Raw genomic sequence first — 16,414 nt, 5'->3', positions numbered from 1 at the left:
TGTTAGTATAAGATACTGAATATAGCTACCTGTGATATTCAATAAATCTGTGTTGTTAATTTTATATATAGTAGTGTGAATCTGTTAATCTCAGGCTCCAAATTTATCCCCCCATCACATTTCTGTTTTGGTAACTGTAAGTTTGCTTCTTATGTTTTTGAGTCTGTGTTGCTGTTTTGTAAATAACTTCTGTATATCATTTCATTGCATGGACGCACTACAATCTACTGATCCATTTACAGTTGATGGACTAGAAATGTTTCAATTTGGGACTACATGAATAACACTGCTATTAATATTTGCTTACAAGTGAATGTGTGTACATATATTTTCATTATTCTCTATAATCACCTAGGAGTGGAACTGACAGGACATAAATTAAGTATATAGTTAACTTAATAAGAAAACTGCCAAATTTTCCAAGGTGACTATACTAACTTGCATTCCTACTGGCATGGTTCTTGAGTTTCTCACGCTGTATACTGATTTCACACTATTTATCTATTTGTTTATAAAACTCAGGTGTACCAATTACTTTACACTGTGTAAAATTCATCCTTTTTAGGTGTACAACGCAATGAGTTTTGCCAACAAACACAGTCGGGTAACACAACAAAGTCAAGACAGGAAATATTTCCATGTTATCAAAAAGTTTCCTCACACTCTTTTGTAACTAATAGTCCCTTTTCAATTTCAGTCTCTAGAAACCATTGATCTGATTTTTGTCCAAGTAGTTTCATTTTTTCCGAAATATCATATAAATGGAATCACACTATACACAGATTGTATACACAGTATACAAGCACAATATACAAACAGTTGGCTTCTTTCACCTAGCACCATACTTTTTATTTTAAACTTCTTTATTTTATACTGGGATATAGCTGATTAACAATTTTATGACAGTTTCAGGTGGACAGCAAAGGGACTCAGCCATATGTATAAATGTATCCATTCTCCCCCAAACTCCCCTTCCATCCAGGCTGCCACATGACATTGCCACATTCCACGTGCTATACAGTAGGGCTTTGTTGGTTATCCACTTAAATATAGCAGTGTGTACATGTCCAACCCAAACTCTAACTATTCTGTTCCCCTATCCTTTCCCTTGGCAACCGTAAGTTCATTCGCTAAGTCTGTCAATCTCTGTTTTATAAGTATGTTCATTTGTATCATTTCTTTTTAGATTCCACATATATGGGATGTCGGGCTTCCCTGATAGCTCAGTTGGCAAAGAATCTGTCTGCAATGCAGGAGACCTTGGTTTGACTCCTGGGTCAGGAAGATCTGCTGGAAAAGGGATAGGCTACCCACTCCAGTATTCTTGGGCTTCCCTGGTGGATCAGCTGGTAAAGAATCTGTCTGCAATATGAGAGACCTCGGTTTGATCCCTGGGTTGGGAAGATCCCCTGGAGAAGGGAAAGGCTACCCACTTCAGTATTCTGGCCTAGAGAATTCCATGGACTGTATAGTCCATGGGGTTGCAAAGAGTCAGACATGACTGAGCAACTTTCACTTTCACTTTACAGGGGATGTCATACAATAAATTTATCCTTCCTGTCTGACTTACTCAGTATGACACTCTATAGGACCATCCATGTTGCTGAAAATGGCATTATTTCATTCTTTGCAATGGCTGAATAATACTCCATTGTACGTATGTACCACATCTGCTTTATCCACTCCTCTGCAAATGGATATTTAGGTTGCTTCCATGAACAGGGTTGCAGTGAACACTGGGGAGCATGTATTCTTTTGTTTCATGTTTTTCTCTACATATATGCCCAAGGGTAGGATTGCAGGGTCATATGATAGCTCTTTATTTAGGTTTTGAAGGAACCTTCATACTGTTCTCCATAGAAGCTGTGCCAATTTACATTCCCACAAACAATATAGGAGTGTTCCCTTCTCTCCATACCCTCTCTGGCATTTCCTGTTTGGGGACTTTTTGATGATGGCCGTTCTGACCAGTGTGACGGGAGACTTCACTGTACTTTGATTTCCATTTCTCTAATAACTAGCAGTGAAGAACATCTTTTCATGTACCTCTTGGCCTCCTGTATGTCTTCTCCAGAGAAATGTCTATTTATGTCTTCTATCAATTTTTTGATTGGGTTGTTTCTTTAGATACCATCATACTTTTAAAATTCATTCACGTTCTTCTGTAAATTGGAGATTGTTCCTCTTTAATGCTGAGCAGTATATCTTGTTGTATGAATGAAACATACCATAATTCGTCCATTCACTAGTACATGACCATTTTGGCTAGTCCCAATTTGTTGTTCATAGCTGTATCAACATTTATGACTAGGTCACTGTATGAATACACATATTTTCATTTCTCTAGGGTAAATGCCTTTGAGTGAAACTACAAGGAGATAGTTCATGCACGGGATCTTCTGAAGAGGTCCACATTATATTCATTACCTCCATCATAGTTCCAGGTCAGTGGAGTTCAGTCGCTCAGTCGTGTCCGACTCTTTGCAACACCATGAATCACAGCACGCCAGGCCTCCCTGTCTATCACCAACTCCCAGAGTTCACTCAGACTTACGTCCAAGAAGTCAGTAATGCCATCCAGCCATCTCATCCTCTGTCATCCCCTTCTCCTCCTGCCCCCAATCCCTCCCAGCATCAGAGTCTTTTCTAAGGTGTCAACTATTCTCATGAGGTGGCCAAAGTATTGGAGTTTCAGCCTCAGCATCAGTTCTTCCAAAGAAATCCCAGGGCTGGTCTCCTTCAGAATGGACTGGATGGATTTCCTTGCAGTCCAAGGGACTCAAAAGAGTCTTCTCCAACACCACAGTTCAAAAGCATCAATTCTTCAGCGCTCAGCCTTCTTCACAGTCCAACTCTGACATCCATTCCATACATGACCACTGGAAAAACCATAGCTTTGACTAGATGGACCTTTCGTGGCAAAGTAATGTCTCTGCTTTTCAATATGCTATCTAGGTTGGTCATAACTTTCCTTCCAAGGAGTAAGCGTCTTTTAATTTCATGGTTGCAGTCACCACCTGCAGTGATGTTGGAGCCCAGAAAAATAAAGTCTGACACTGTTTCCACTGTTTCCCATATATTTCCCATGAAGTGATGGGACCAGATGCCATGATCTTCGTTTTCTAAATGTTGAGCTTTAAGTCAGCTTTTTCACTCTCCTCTTTCACTTTCATCAAGAGGCTTTTTAGGTCCTCTTCACTTTCTGCCATAAGGGTCGTGTCATCTGCATATATGAGGTTATTGATATTTTTCCCAGCAGTCTTGATTCCAGCTTGTGTTTCTTCCAGCCCAGCCTTTCCCATGATGTACTCTGTATATAAGTTAAATAAGCAGTGTGACAATATACAGCCTTGACGTACCCCTTTTCCTATTTGGAACCAGTCTGTTGTTCCATGTCCAGTTCTAACTCTTGCTTCCTGACCTGCATATAGGTTTCTCAAGAGGCAGGTTCCCATCTCTTTCAGAATTTTCCACAGTTTATTGTGATCTACACAGTCAAAGGCTTTGGCATAGTCAATAAAGCAGAAATAGATGTTTTTCTGGAACTCTCTTGCTTTTTCCATAATCCAGCGGATGTTGGCAATTTGATCTCTGGTTCCTCTGCCTTTTCTAAAACCAGGTTGAACCTCTGGAGGTTCACGGTTCACGTACTGCTAAAGCGTGGCTTGGAGAATTTTGAGCATTACTTTACTAGCGTGTGAGATGAGTGCAATTGTGCGGTAGTTTGAGCATTCTTTGGCATTGCCTTTCTTTGGGATTGGAATGAAAACTGACCGTTTCCAGTCCTGTGGCCACTACTGATTTTTCCAAATTTGTTGTCATATTGAGTGCAGCACTTTCACAGCATCATCTTTCAAGATTTGAAATAACTCAACTGGAATTCCATCACCTCCACTAGCTTTGTTTTTAGTGATGCTTTCTAAGGCCCACTTGACTTCACACTCCAGGATGTCTGGCTCTAGGTCAGTGATCACACCATCGTGATCATATTGGTCATGAAGATCTTTTTTGTCTACTTCTTCTGTGTATTCTTGCCACCTCTTCTTAATGTCTTCTGCTTCTGTTAGGTCCACACCATTTCTGTCCTTTATCGAGCCCGTCTTTGCATGAAATCTTCCTTTGGTATCTCAAATTTTCTTGAAGAGATCTCTAGTCTTTCCCATTCTGTTGTTTTCCTCTATTGCTTTGTGTTGATCGCTGAGGAAGGCTTTCTTATCTCTTTTTGCTATTCTTTGGAACTCTGCATTCAGATGCTTATATCTTTCCTTTTCTCCTTTGCTTTTAGCTTCTCTTCTTTTCACAGCTATTTGTTAGGTCTTCTTTTCACAGCTATTTGTTAGGCCTCCTGAGACAGCCATTTTGCTTTTTTGCATTTCTTTTCCATGGGGATGGTCTTGATCCCTGTCTCCTCTACAATGTCACGAACCTCCGTCCATAGTTCATCAGGCACTCTGTCTGTCAGATATTGTCCCTTAAATCTATTTCTCACTTCCACTGTATAATCATAAAGGATTTGATTTAGGTCATACCTGAATGGTCTAGTGGTTTTCCCTACTTTCTTCAATTTCAGTCTGAATTTGGCAATAAGGAGTTCATGATCTGAGCCACAGTCAGCTCCTGGTCTTGTTTTTGTTGACTGTATAGAGCTTCTCTATTTTGGCTGCAAAGAATATAATCAATCTGATTTCGGTGTCGACTATCTGGTGATGTCCATGTGTAGACTCTTCTCTTGTGTTGTTGGAAGAGGGTGTTTGCTATGACCAGTGAGTTGTCTTGGCAAAACTGTATTAGTCTTTGCCCTGCTTCATTCTGTACTCCAAGGCCAAATGTGCCTGTTATTCCAGGTGTTTCTTAACTTCCTACTTTTGCATTCCAGTCCCCTATAATGAAAAGGACATCTTTTGGGGATGTTAGTTCTAAAAGGTCTTGTAGGTCTTCATAGAACCGTTCAACTTCAGCTTCAGCTTCTTCAGCGTTAGAAGAGGTCTGACAGAATGTGGTCCACTGGAGAAGGGAATGGCAAACCACTTCAGTATTCTTGCCTTGAGAACTACATGAACAGTATGAAAAGGCAAAATGATAGGATACTGAAAGAGGAACTCCCCAGGTCACTAGGGGCCCAATATGCTACCGGAGATCAGTGGAGAAATAACTCCAGAGAGAATGAAGAGACGGAGCCAAAGCAAAAACTACACCCAGTTGTGGATGGGATTGGTGATGGAAGCCAGGTTTGATGCTGTAAAGAGCAATACTGCATATGAACCTGGAATGTGAGGTCCATGAATCAAAGCAAATTGGAAGTGGTCAAACAGGAGACAACAAGAGTGAACATCAACATTCTAGGAATCAGCGAACTAAAATGGACTGGAATGGGTGAATGTAACTCAGATGACCACTATATCTACTGCTGTGGGCAGGAATCTTTTTGAAGAAATGGAGTAGCCATCATAGTCAACAAAAGAGTCAGAAATGCAGTACTAAAGATGCAATTTCAAAAACGACACAATGATCTCTGTTCGTTTCCAAGGCAAACCATTCAATATCGTGGTAATCCAAGCCTATGCCCCGACCAGTAATGCTGAAGAAGCTGAATGGTTCTATGAAGACCTACAAGACGTTTTAGAACTAACACCCCAAAAAGATGTCCTTTTCATTATAGGGGACTGGAATGCAAAAGTAGGAAGTCAAGAAATATCTGGAGTAACAGGCAAATTTGGCCTTGGAGTACAGAATGAAACAGGGTAAAGGCTAATAGAGTTTTGCCAAGAGAACGCACTGGTCATAGCAAACACCCTCTTCCAACAACACAAGAGAAGACTCTATACATGGACATTACCAGATGGTCAACAACAAAATCAGAATGATTATATTCTTTGTAGCCAAAGGTGGAGAAGATCTATACAGTCAGCAAAAATAAGACCAGGAGCTGACTGTGTCTCAGATCATGAACTCCTTATTGCCAAATTCAGACTGAAATTGAAGAAAGTAGGGAAAACCACTAGACAATTCAGGTATAACATAAATTAAATTTCTTATTTTTATACAGTGGAATAAGAAATAGATTTAAGGGACTAGATCTGATAGATAGAGTGCCTGATGAACTATGGATGGCGGTTCGTGACATTGTACAGGAGACAGGTATCAAGACCATCCCCAAGGAAAAGAAATGCAAAAAAGCAAATGGATATCTGAGGAGGCCTAATAATAGCTGTGAAAAGAAGAGATGTGAAAAGCAAAGGAGAAAAGGAAAGATATACCCATTTGAATGCAGAATTCCAAAGAATAGCAAGGAGAGATAAGAAAGCCTTCCACAGTAATCAATGCAAAGAAATAGAGGAAAACAACAATACGGGAAAGACTAGAGATCTCTTCAAGAAAATCAGAGATACCAAGGGAGCATTTCATGCAAAGATGGGCTCGATAAAGGACAGAAATGGTATGGATCTAACAGAAGCAGAAGATATTAAGAAGAGTTGGCAAGAATACAAAGAAAAACTATACAAAAGAGATCTTCATGACCCACATAATCATGATGGTGTGATCACTCACCTAGAGCCAGACATCCTGGAATGAGAAGTCAAGTGGGCCTTAGGAAGAATCACTACAATTGGAGGTGATGCAGTTCCAGTTTAGCTATTTCATCTAATTAGCTATTTTGTCTAACCTAAAAGATGATGCTGTGAGAGTGCTGCACTCAATATGCCAGCAAATTTGGAAAACTTAGCAGTGGCCACAGGACTGGAAAAGGTCAGTTTTCATTCCCATCCCAAAGAAAGGCAATGCCAAAGAATGCTCAAACTACCGCACAATTGCACTTATCTCACACACTAGCAAAGTAATGCTCAAAATTCTTCAAGCCAGGCTTCAACAATACATGAACCATGAACTTTAAGATGTTCAAGCTTGTTTTAGGAACCAGAGATCAAATTGTCAACATCTGCTGGATCATCAAAAAAAGCAAAAGAGTTCCAGAAAAACATCTATTTCTGCTTTATTGACCATGCCAAAGCCTTTGACTGTGTGGATCACAATAAACTATGGAAAATTCTGAAGGAGATAGGAATACTAGACCACCTGACCTGCCTCTTGAGAAATCTGTTTGCAGGTCAGGAAGCAACCATAAGAACTGACATGGAACAACAGACTAGTTCCAAAAACGTAAAGGAGTAGGTCAAGGCTGTATACTGTCACCCTGCTTATTTGTATGCAGAGTGTATCAAGAGAAACACTGGGCTGGATGAAGCACAAGCTGGACTCAAGATTGCCGGGAGAAATATCAATAACCTCAGATATGCAGATGACACCACCCTTATGGCAGAAAGTGAAGAGGAACTGAAGAGCCTCTTGGTGAAAGTGAAAGAGGAGAGTGAAAAAGTTGGCTTCAAACTCAACATTCAGAAAACAAAGATCATGGCGTCCAGTCCCATCACTTTACGGCAAATAGATGGGGAAACAGTGGAAACAGTGACAGACTTTATTAAGGGGGGCTCTAAAATCACTGCAGATGGTGACTGCAGCCATGAAATTAAAAGATGTTTGCTCCTTGGAAGAAAAGCTATGACCAACCTAGATAGCATATTAAAAAGCACAGACATTACTTTTCCAACAAAGATCCATCTAGTCAAGGTTACCGTTTTTTCAGTAGTCACATATGGATGTGAGAGTCGGACTACAAACAAAGCTGAGCACCGAAGAATTGATGCTTGGAGAAGACTCTTGAGAGTCCCCTGGACTGCAAGGAGACCCAGCCAGTCCATTCTGAAGGAGATCAGTCCTGAGTGTTCATTGGAAGGATTGATGCTGAAGCTGAAACTCCAATACTTTGGCCACCTGATGCAAAGACCTGACTCATTTGAAAAGACCCTGATGCTGGGAGGGATTGGGGGCAGGAGGAGAAGGGGACGACAGAGGATGAGATGGTTGGATGGTATCACCGACTCAACGGACATGAATTTGAGTAAACTCCAGGAGGTGGTGATGGACAGGGAAGCCTATGAAACTCCAAAACTGCTTATCTTCCCATCAATATGTGAAGTTCCAGTTACTTTGCATTCTTATTAGCTCTTCTTATTATCTTTTTTAAGAAGTCATTCTAATAGGTGTGCCATGGGTTCTCACTATGGTTTTAAAATGATATATCATCATTTCCTTGATGACTAATGATGTTTGGTATCTTTTCATGTGCTTGCTATTTATATCTAGTCTTTGCTGATGTATCTGCTCAAATCTTCTATTTTTTTTTAAACAGATTGCTTGTCTTATAATTAAATGGAAGAGTTTCTTATATATCCTTTATATAAATCCTTTATCATGTATAAGTTGTACCAGTATTTCAACCCAGTCTATAACACACCTTTTCATTTTCTTGAGTATCTTTTAAAATGATATGTTTTTAATATGAAAGGCCAATAAGTGGTTTCTTAAAATCTTACTTAAGAAGTTTCTGCCCAACACAAGGTCACAAAAATTTCTCTCCTATGGTTTCTTTAGGAAGTTATACTTTAGCACTTATGGTTAGGTTATGTCATACTTGAGTTAATTTGAGTTAACTTATGTTACATTTTTAGTTAATATGTTACATTTTGAGATAAAGGGTGAGGTAGGTTTTTTTTTTTTTTTTTTTTGGTTTGTCTTTCTGTTTCTCTGTTTTTGTTGAAAAAAACTATCTTTTCCCATCAACATATCTTGATACCTTTGTTGAAAATCAAATTGCTCATTTATGGATGGGTCTATTTCTGGACACTATTATATTCCATTGCTCTGTAAGTCTATTTTACAAAAATGTGAAACTCTACCAGTGAATGTAATTTTATATTAAGTTTTAAAATCAGATAAAGTCCTCCAACTTTTTCCATTTCAAAACTGTCTTAGCAATTCTAGATATTTGCATTTCCACTTAAATTTTAGAATCAGCTTGTCAATTTCTCCAAAACAGTCTTCTAGCATTTTGGATAGGTTTGTTTTGAACCTATAGATCTGTTTGGAGAAAACTAACATCTTACTTACATTGAGTCTTCCAATTCATGAACATGGTATAGTACAATTTTCCATTTTTAGGTTTCTTACAAACTGTGTTTGTAGTTTTCAGTGAATAATTCTCAATATATTTGCAAATATACCCGTAGTTATTTAATTTTTTTATATTATTTAAACCATATTTTCAGTTTCCAATTGTTCATTGCTATATAAGAATAAAAGTATGTCTGCTGCAAAATAGGTAAATTCATCTATGAGTTCTAATGCTTTTTTCCTTTTTGAAAATTTTTGCAGTTTCCTCAGTAATTTCACATTAAGTATATATACTAATAAAGACAGTTTCACTTCTTCATTTTCAATCAAGATGGTCTTTAATTTCCTTTCTGGAAAGGCTTTTTGTGGATTTGGAATTCAGGTAATGCTGGCTTACAGGATTACTTGGGAAACTTATCCTTCTTTTCTATTATCTGTAAGAGTTTTCCGAGAAATTGTGTCACTTCACTAAACATTTGATAGAATTTGCCAGTGAAACCATTTGAGCTAGGTATTTTCCCTGTTAGAAGGTTTTAAGCTACAAATTCAATTTCCTCGGTAAAGTTATTAAAGCTATTCACTTTCATTAGTGAGATTTTACAGTTTGTATCTTTCATGGAATCTGCCGATTCATCTAAGTTGTCTAAATTTGTTCGTAATATTTCCTTATTTTTAAAATATCTATACGATCTGTAGTGATATTCCTTCTCTAATTCTGATATTGGCATTTTGTGTCTTTTGTCATAAGCCTTATATAGATATTTACTACTTTTATTAATCTTTTCAGAGAAACAATTTTTCATTGCATTGATTTTTCTTATTGTTTTTGTTTCCCTTTTCACTGATGTTCTGATTTTATTGCTTTCGTTTTTCAGATTAGTTTCATTTACATTTGTTCCTCTTTTTTGAGCTTCTTTGGACAGAAGTTAAGTTGACTCAAAATGATACACTAACAATTACCATTTAAAATGAAGCATAAAACAGAAGGTCATGCATTTCAAAACAAATTAAAAAAATATTATTACAGATTATTTTCCATATTTTTTTCATATAAAACAGTACCTGGTTTGAGGCAATCCAAAACTGGTTCCAATGCCAACACGAGGTAGATAGTTAACCACTTTCTTTACCGTTGCAGGGTCTGGGAAGTTGAACATTATAGCAACTAGGAAAAATAATTTTTAAAAGTCAGAATGAAATATGGGTGCCTTTCTGAAAAACTGATTTCTTGGAACAGTAAAATGCTTACTCTTAGTTCAGGTATCTACTCAATAGAAGTTTTATAATATTAGTTTTATCACAGCATATATGAAGTTTAAGCATTAATACGCTAGAGATGATTATTTTTTTTTACTCATAGAATGTTCCTTCTCTAAATACTGTCAGGACTAATAACTATTGTTGCACTAATGTAACACGAAGTTGAGATTTTATCCAGCTACAATTCTGAATTTACAAAGTTGAATTTTGGCAAGTTAAAAATATACCTATAAATTTCTATAAAAAATTTAAGATTATATACTTAACAATCTAATATACTTAACCTATAGCTACTAAATTGTCAGTTGTATTTACTTCTAATCTTCAACTTAAAAAATATTCTCTTGTAATTTATACAAATTCTTGTATTTTCTTGTAGTTTATGTAAATATTATATAAACATATAATACAGTGCTTTTTGTTTATGCTTTTATGTTCACATAATCCAGAATAATGTGTGACCTGAAGAAAATTTTTTCCTCCATGGTCAATAATCAAATGTTTTTTAATCATTTTTATTTGAATAATTACATACTTTGAGAACATTATATGTAACTGTAGGTATCATAACTGTACATCATATATATAAATACACTCAGTATATAAATGTTAATTTATGACAGTGATATACAAAATTTTATCCTTAAAAAGTATGACAATAACAAAGTCATAAAATCATGGCAGAGAATTTAGAAGATAGTACTTTGGTCAGTCTTGAAATTTTAATCATATTAACTTTTGTATCAAAACCATAAATTATCTACAAATATTCATCAAGAACTGTCTTTTCTACCTTACCTGAAAAAATACTATGGACCAAAAATTTTTATCAATGTCAGTGTAATTTTTAAACAGTGACATTACAATATTTTTTAGGTAAATAAGTATATGATCATGCACTAAACAGCTAAAATATATTTAGAACTATCATATACATATCCAACAAAAGTTTTGCATAAGCCATTCTTACATATCTACTATTACATTGACTACAGGAGGGAAAAAAAAGGAAAAACTCAGATTATGGCAGGTGACCAAGGCCATAAGGAAAAGGCAATAGAAAAACACACAAAGATACACAGCAAAGATGCTTAAGAAATTTTAAAGATGAAAAATGAATAAGATGAGCAAGTAATAAATATTGTGAGGTGAAAACCCGTTTGGGACAGCAAGAATGTAGACTGAACTAAAGTGTAAAACATTCACTTGATTATTTACCTGAAAGAATAATGTTTACATTAGAAAAAGTGGTAAATGTGTAGAAGACCAAATATAGAAGGAAAAAACATCTTTTCCTAAAGAAATCTGTATTCCCTAGAGACACATGATTTCATTAAAAAAAGAAAGTATGCATGGAATATACATGATGTACAGATTTTTAAATGAAAACTTGTAGATTACAGAAAGAGAAAATATGAAAACTTAAAAATCTACTTAAATAAAATAAGCATGTACAATAAATCACAAGATTTTACATATTCTCGCTTGTAAACCTCCACTCATACCCCACAATGCTTTCCTTTCAAGTTCACCTTGTCCCTCCTTCTAATCTTAATGAATTTCACCAAGCTCAATTCTAAACCCACAAATTGAATTTTAGTTCTTTCAAGAATGAGGTAATACAAAGCAACGAGGACAGTTCAGTACCATCTTCTGATGGTCCTTTATAAATGGCAATAGATTAGACAAAAAAATTAAATAAATGTATGAATTATTTGATTACCCTCTCCCCTCTTGAAATGCAGCCACCTTCCAGAAGGAGTTTAAGCATCAGAGCACTGCTGAGGATACCAAAACTCTACAACTGATTAAAAGGGTACTTATCCCCCATATTTATAAAGTCCTCCACTAGTCTGTGATTTGGCCAGAAAAATAAGATACTGGAGATAATTCTAAGAATAACCAAAAGGGTATAAACTATGAAGATGCATGTAGTTCAAAAAAGAGGTCAGTAGTGCAGAGAGTAGGCTACACAATTCTATCCAAATAGAAACAATACGGAACGGAAACAATATGGTATGTTCAAAATGAAATCTTAAGGAGACGGAGGTTAGCTCTGTAACAACACACATCTGCAACATCATCTTACCTCTGTTTGCCATAAAGATCTCCAGGGCTGTATTTTGCAAAAGATAACGACGAGAAAAGATCGATCGTATCTCTGAGAACAGCCATTTCCCATGCAGCCCTTCTGTATATGCCAGGATCTAGTGAAGAAAAAGAGAATCCCGAGTAAGTACAACAGAATCTTTCTGTTCTTTCCCCCAATTAAAACACAGAAGTCCTTATTAAGAAAAATAATTTATAAAAAATGAATAAACAGTTATGGAAATAATTTGGAGAGTGACTAAAAACTCGATTGAAATTCATGAAAAAGGTGTTTAAATAAAACAACAGAACAAAACTGTAGTACATCTATTTTTATAAATATATTTGGGGGCTTTTTAAGGCAATGATGTCATCTATTGCTTTGCAGGAAATACATATAGCATTACTGATTGATTTTTGAGTCATATTATAGAAATAAAATATTAGACAAACTTTAAAAAGAAGAAAGACCTCAAAAGAATGTCCTACATGCTTATAGATCACATATAAAATTCAGTTTCATATAATATATCCAGAAATACTTTTTATATACTTTAAAATTACAAATTTAAGTTCATAACTTCAAAAAATCACAGTTATAGGGTCACTGCTAAGGCAACAGTCACTCATTCAGAAAGCACAAAGACTGACTGTATAAGAGGTTAAGCATCATTTTGTCATTGAAGCTAAACACAAACCTGCAGATGAACTCAGCATAATCTCTCTGTGGAGTAGGTGGTTGTCAGAGTAACTTGTTACAAATTCTTGTCATCCCATGTGACAGACGCAATGGCTTAGAATTCTTTGCAAACTCAAAGTAATCCTGTCTTTAGTACTAAGCCACTTTGTTGCTTTGTTATTCAAGCTTTGTTTTTTAAAAAGTTCATTTCAAAAGCTTAATTATGAAGGTGTTAAAGGAAAACCAGACTTGGAATTTCTCCACACTACTACTTCACAGAATATTAATAAATAAAATGAGATGGATGTGCTATCAAACACGGATGAAAATTCTTGAAAGCAAATTAAACAACTAAGATAAATCTCTCAAAAGTAACCACCATTAAAAAATACAAATAAAATGACATTTGTATATGATATTACACTGTAAGGACAAAAATGGGATAACTAAAGAGGAAAAATAATGAAAGTTAAGAATTTATCCTACATAAATGCTGTCTACTTTATATTTCCATCTTCTAGATCTTAATTATAAAAAATCTATAATACTTAACTCAAAATACAGGGGTTTCATTTTTTTTTAAGAGGGCAACATTACTTAGATTTTTCTACGAAAAATATTCTATTTCTGGCACCACAGCGTCTAGAAATGAAAGAACGGGCACAACTCCTAGGTTCAGTGTTTTCTGAAAAACCAAAACCAAACAACAATTCAAAATTTCAAACAACTAATTACACTTTCAGTTTTAAAACAGGTGAGAAAGAAAATCCTTCAAACTCTTTCATAGCCTATGAACTCTATCAATACCTATGTAAGTAAGATCAAGAAGATACTAACAGAAAAGAGGACACAATTTTGATCCTACTCAAGATTTTTTTAAACCAACCGTCACTTGTACCCCTTTCTCTCACCATAACCAGTAGGTCCTAGGCTCCAGAGTTTGCAGTGGCCTCCTGATTGGTCTCTCTCCTTCTAATCTTACCTGGAGAAACTACTATAACCAGAGGAGTCAGAGAAAATAGCTTTTTTAATATAAATCAGATCCTATCTCTTGTGTACTTAATACCACGCAGTGGCTCCGCAGTACATGGCATAGTAAATTCTGAGTGGTGCTCAGTCGCTTTAGTCGTGTCCAACCCTGTGCAACCCTACGGACTGCAGCCAGCCAGGCTCCTCTGTCCATGGGATTCTCCGGGCAAGAACACTGGAGTGGGCTGCCATTCCCTTCTCCAGGGGACCTTCCCGACCCAGGGATTGAACCTGACATCTCTTACATTTCCTGCATTGGCAGGCAAGTTCTCTACTACGAGTGGCACCTGGGAAGCCCAATAATCACTGAAGTTCTTCATCAGATCAGATCAGTCACTCAGTCGTGTCCGACTCTTTGCCACCCCATGAATCGCAGCACGCCAGGCCTCCCTGTCCCTCACCAACTCCCGGAGTTCACTCAGACTCACATCCATCGAGTCAGTGATGCCATCCAGCCATCTCATCCTCTGTCATCCCCTTCTCCTCCTGCCCCCAGTCCTCCCAGCATCAGAGTCTTTTCCAATGAGTCAACTCTTCGCATGAGGTGGCCAAAGTACTGGAGTTTCAGCTTTAGCATCATTCCTTCCAAAGAAATCCCAGGGCTGATCTCCTTCCGAATGGACTAGCTGGATCTCCCTGCAGTCCAAGGGACTCTCAAGAGTCTTCTCCAATACCACAGTTCAAAAGCATCAATTCTTTGGCGCTCAGCCTTCTTCACAGTCCAACTCTCACACCAATACATGACCACAGGAAAAACCATAGCCTTGACTAGACGGACCTTTGTTGGCAAAGTAATGTCTCTGCTTTTGGAATATGCTATCTAGGTTGGTCATAACTTCCAAGGAGCAAGCGTCTTTTAATTTCATGGCTGCAGTCACCATCTGTAGTGATTCTGGAGCCCAGAAAAATAAAGTCTGACACTGTTTCCACTGCTTCCCCATCTATTTCCCATGAAGTGGTGGGACCAGATGCCATGATCTTCGTTTTCTGAATGTTGAGCTTTAAGCCAACTTTTTCACTCTCCACTTTCACTTTCATCAAGAGGCTTTTGAGTTCCTCTTCACTTTCTGCCATAAGGGTGGTGTCATCTGCATATCTGAGGTGATTGATATTTCTCCCGGCAATCTTGATTCCAGCTTGTGGTTTTTCCAGTCCAGCATTTCTCATGATGTACTCTGCATATAAGTTAAATAAACAGGGTGACAATATACAGCCTTGACGAACTCCTTTTCCTATTTGGAACCAGTCTGTTGTTCCATCTGGGATTGTCTGATGAGCCCAACTCATTCTTCATCAGGGCCTTTATATGTGCTTTCTCCTCTGCTCAGACTGTTCTCCCAGATCTTCACGTGGCTGGCTTATCCTCACATTCAGCTGCTGCTGCTGCTGCTAAGTCGCTTCAGTCGTGTCTGACTCTGTGCGACCCCATAGATGGCAACCCACCAGGCTCCGCCGCCCCTGGGATTCTCCAAGCAAGAACACTGGAGTGGGTTTCCATTTCCTTCTCCAATGCATGAAACTGAAAAGTGAAAGTGAAGTCGCTCAGTCGTGTCCGACTCTTAGTGACCCCATGGACTGCAGTCCACCAGGCTCCTCCGTCTATGGGGTTTTCCAGGCAAGAGTACTGGAGTGGGGTGCCATCGCCTTCTCCCCTCACATTCAGATATCCCCTCAAATGTCACCTCATTAGAGAAGCCACAGGATCCAACCCCACTTCTGCCACTATCACCTCATCCCATCCCAAACTCATCAGATTTCCTTCATAACACTTATTTATTACCACCAGAAATTACATTATTCCCTCGCTTCTCTTTTGCCTCTCTTCAGCACTAAAATACTGGAATCTAAGTTCTACTGGGACAAAGGTTTTTGAATGTACTCTATGTTCATCTTCTATAACAAACTCTTACACAAAGGAGAAATTTTTGAATGATTAAATGAGTGAACAAATGGCAACCAAAACTCCATATATGATCCACATTAATTTTGTTTGGGCCATATTATATTTCCCCAAAATTTCAAGTAGTTGAAAACACTTGAGAAAAGGGTTATTTATAAAAACAGTCAGATCTATGGCTCCTCAGGGAAAAAAATGGAGCATCTGTCAAGCCTAGGTCTATATACGCCACATAGCACCACTGAAAGGCATTCTCCGTTTTCAAACAATCTCTACACACTCACTTTTTTACTATTATCTGCCTAGTTTACAGTGGTGGTTGAGTTTGCCATTTTTAACTTATCAAGTAACAGAGAATCCAATATACGTTCTGCAACACTTCTGGTCCAATCTATCCACCATTTGTGAAGATAGGAAGACTTAGTTAAATACTTAATAGGAAGTTCCTTGGA

General features: G+C 37.4%; 1 protein-coding gene across 8 annotated transcripts in view; it reads right to left on the bottom strand.

Moving 5' to 3' along the window:
- Nucleotides 1-16,414, bottom strand: part of LRBA (LPS responsive beige-like anchor protein) — a 757,794-nt gene that overhangs the window by 218,774 nt on the left and 522,606 nt on the right. For all 8 annotated transcript variants that reach the window (XM_070770117.1, XM_070770116.1, XM_070770115.1 and 5 more), the window contains 2 exons: nucleotides 12,359-12,476; nucleotides 10,072-10,174 (listed from right to left, as the gene is read on the bottom strand). In XM_070770117.1, coding sequence (XP_070626218.1) covers nucleotides 10,072-10,174; nucleotides 12,359-12,476 — 221 coding nt within the window. The remainder of the gene's footprint in view (nucleotides 1-10,071; nucleotides 10,175-12,358; nucleotides 12,477-16,414) is intronic.

This window comes from Bos indicus, chromosome 17 (genome assembly GCF_029378745.1).
Source record: "Bos indicus isolate NIAB-ARS_2022 breed Sahiwal x Tharparkar chromosome 17, NIAB-ARS_B.indTharparkar_mat_pri_1.0, whole genome shotgun sequence".
Classification (NCBI taxonomy): domain Eukaryota; kingdom Metazoa; phylum Chordata; class Mammalia; order Artiodactyla; family Bovidae; genus Bos; species Bos indicus.
Note: the sequence above shows the minus strand (reverse complement) of the source record. Positions and strands in the feature narration are given on the sequence as shown.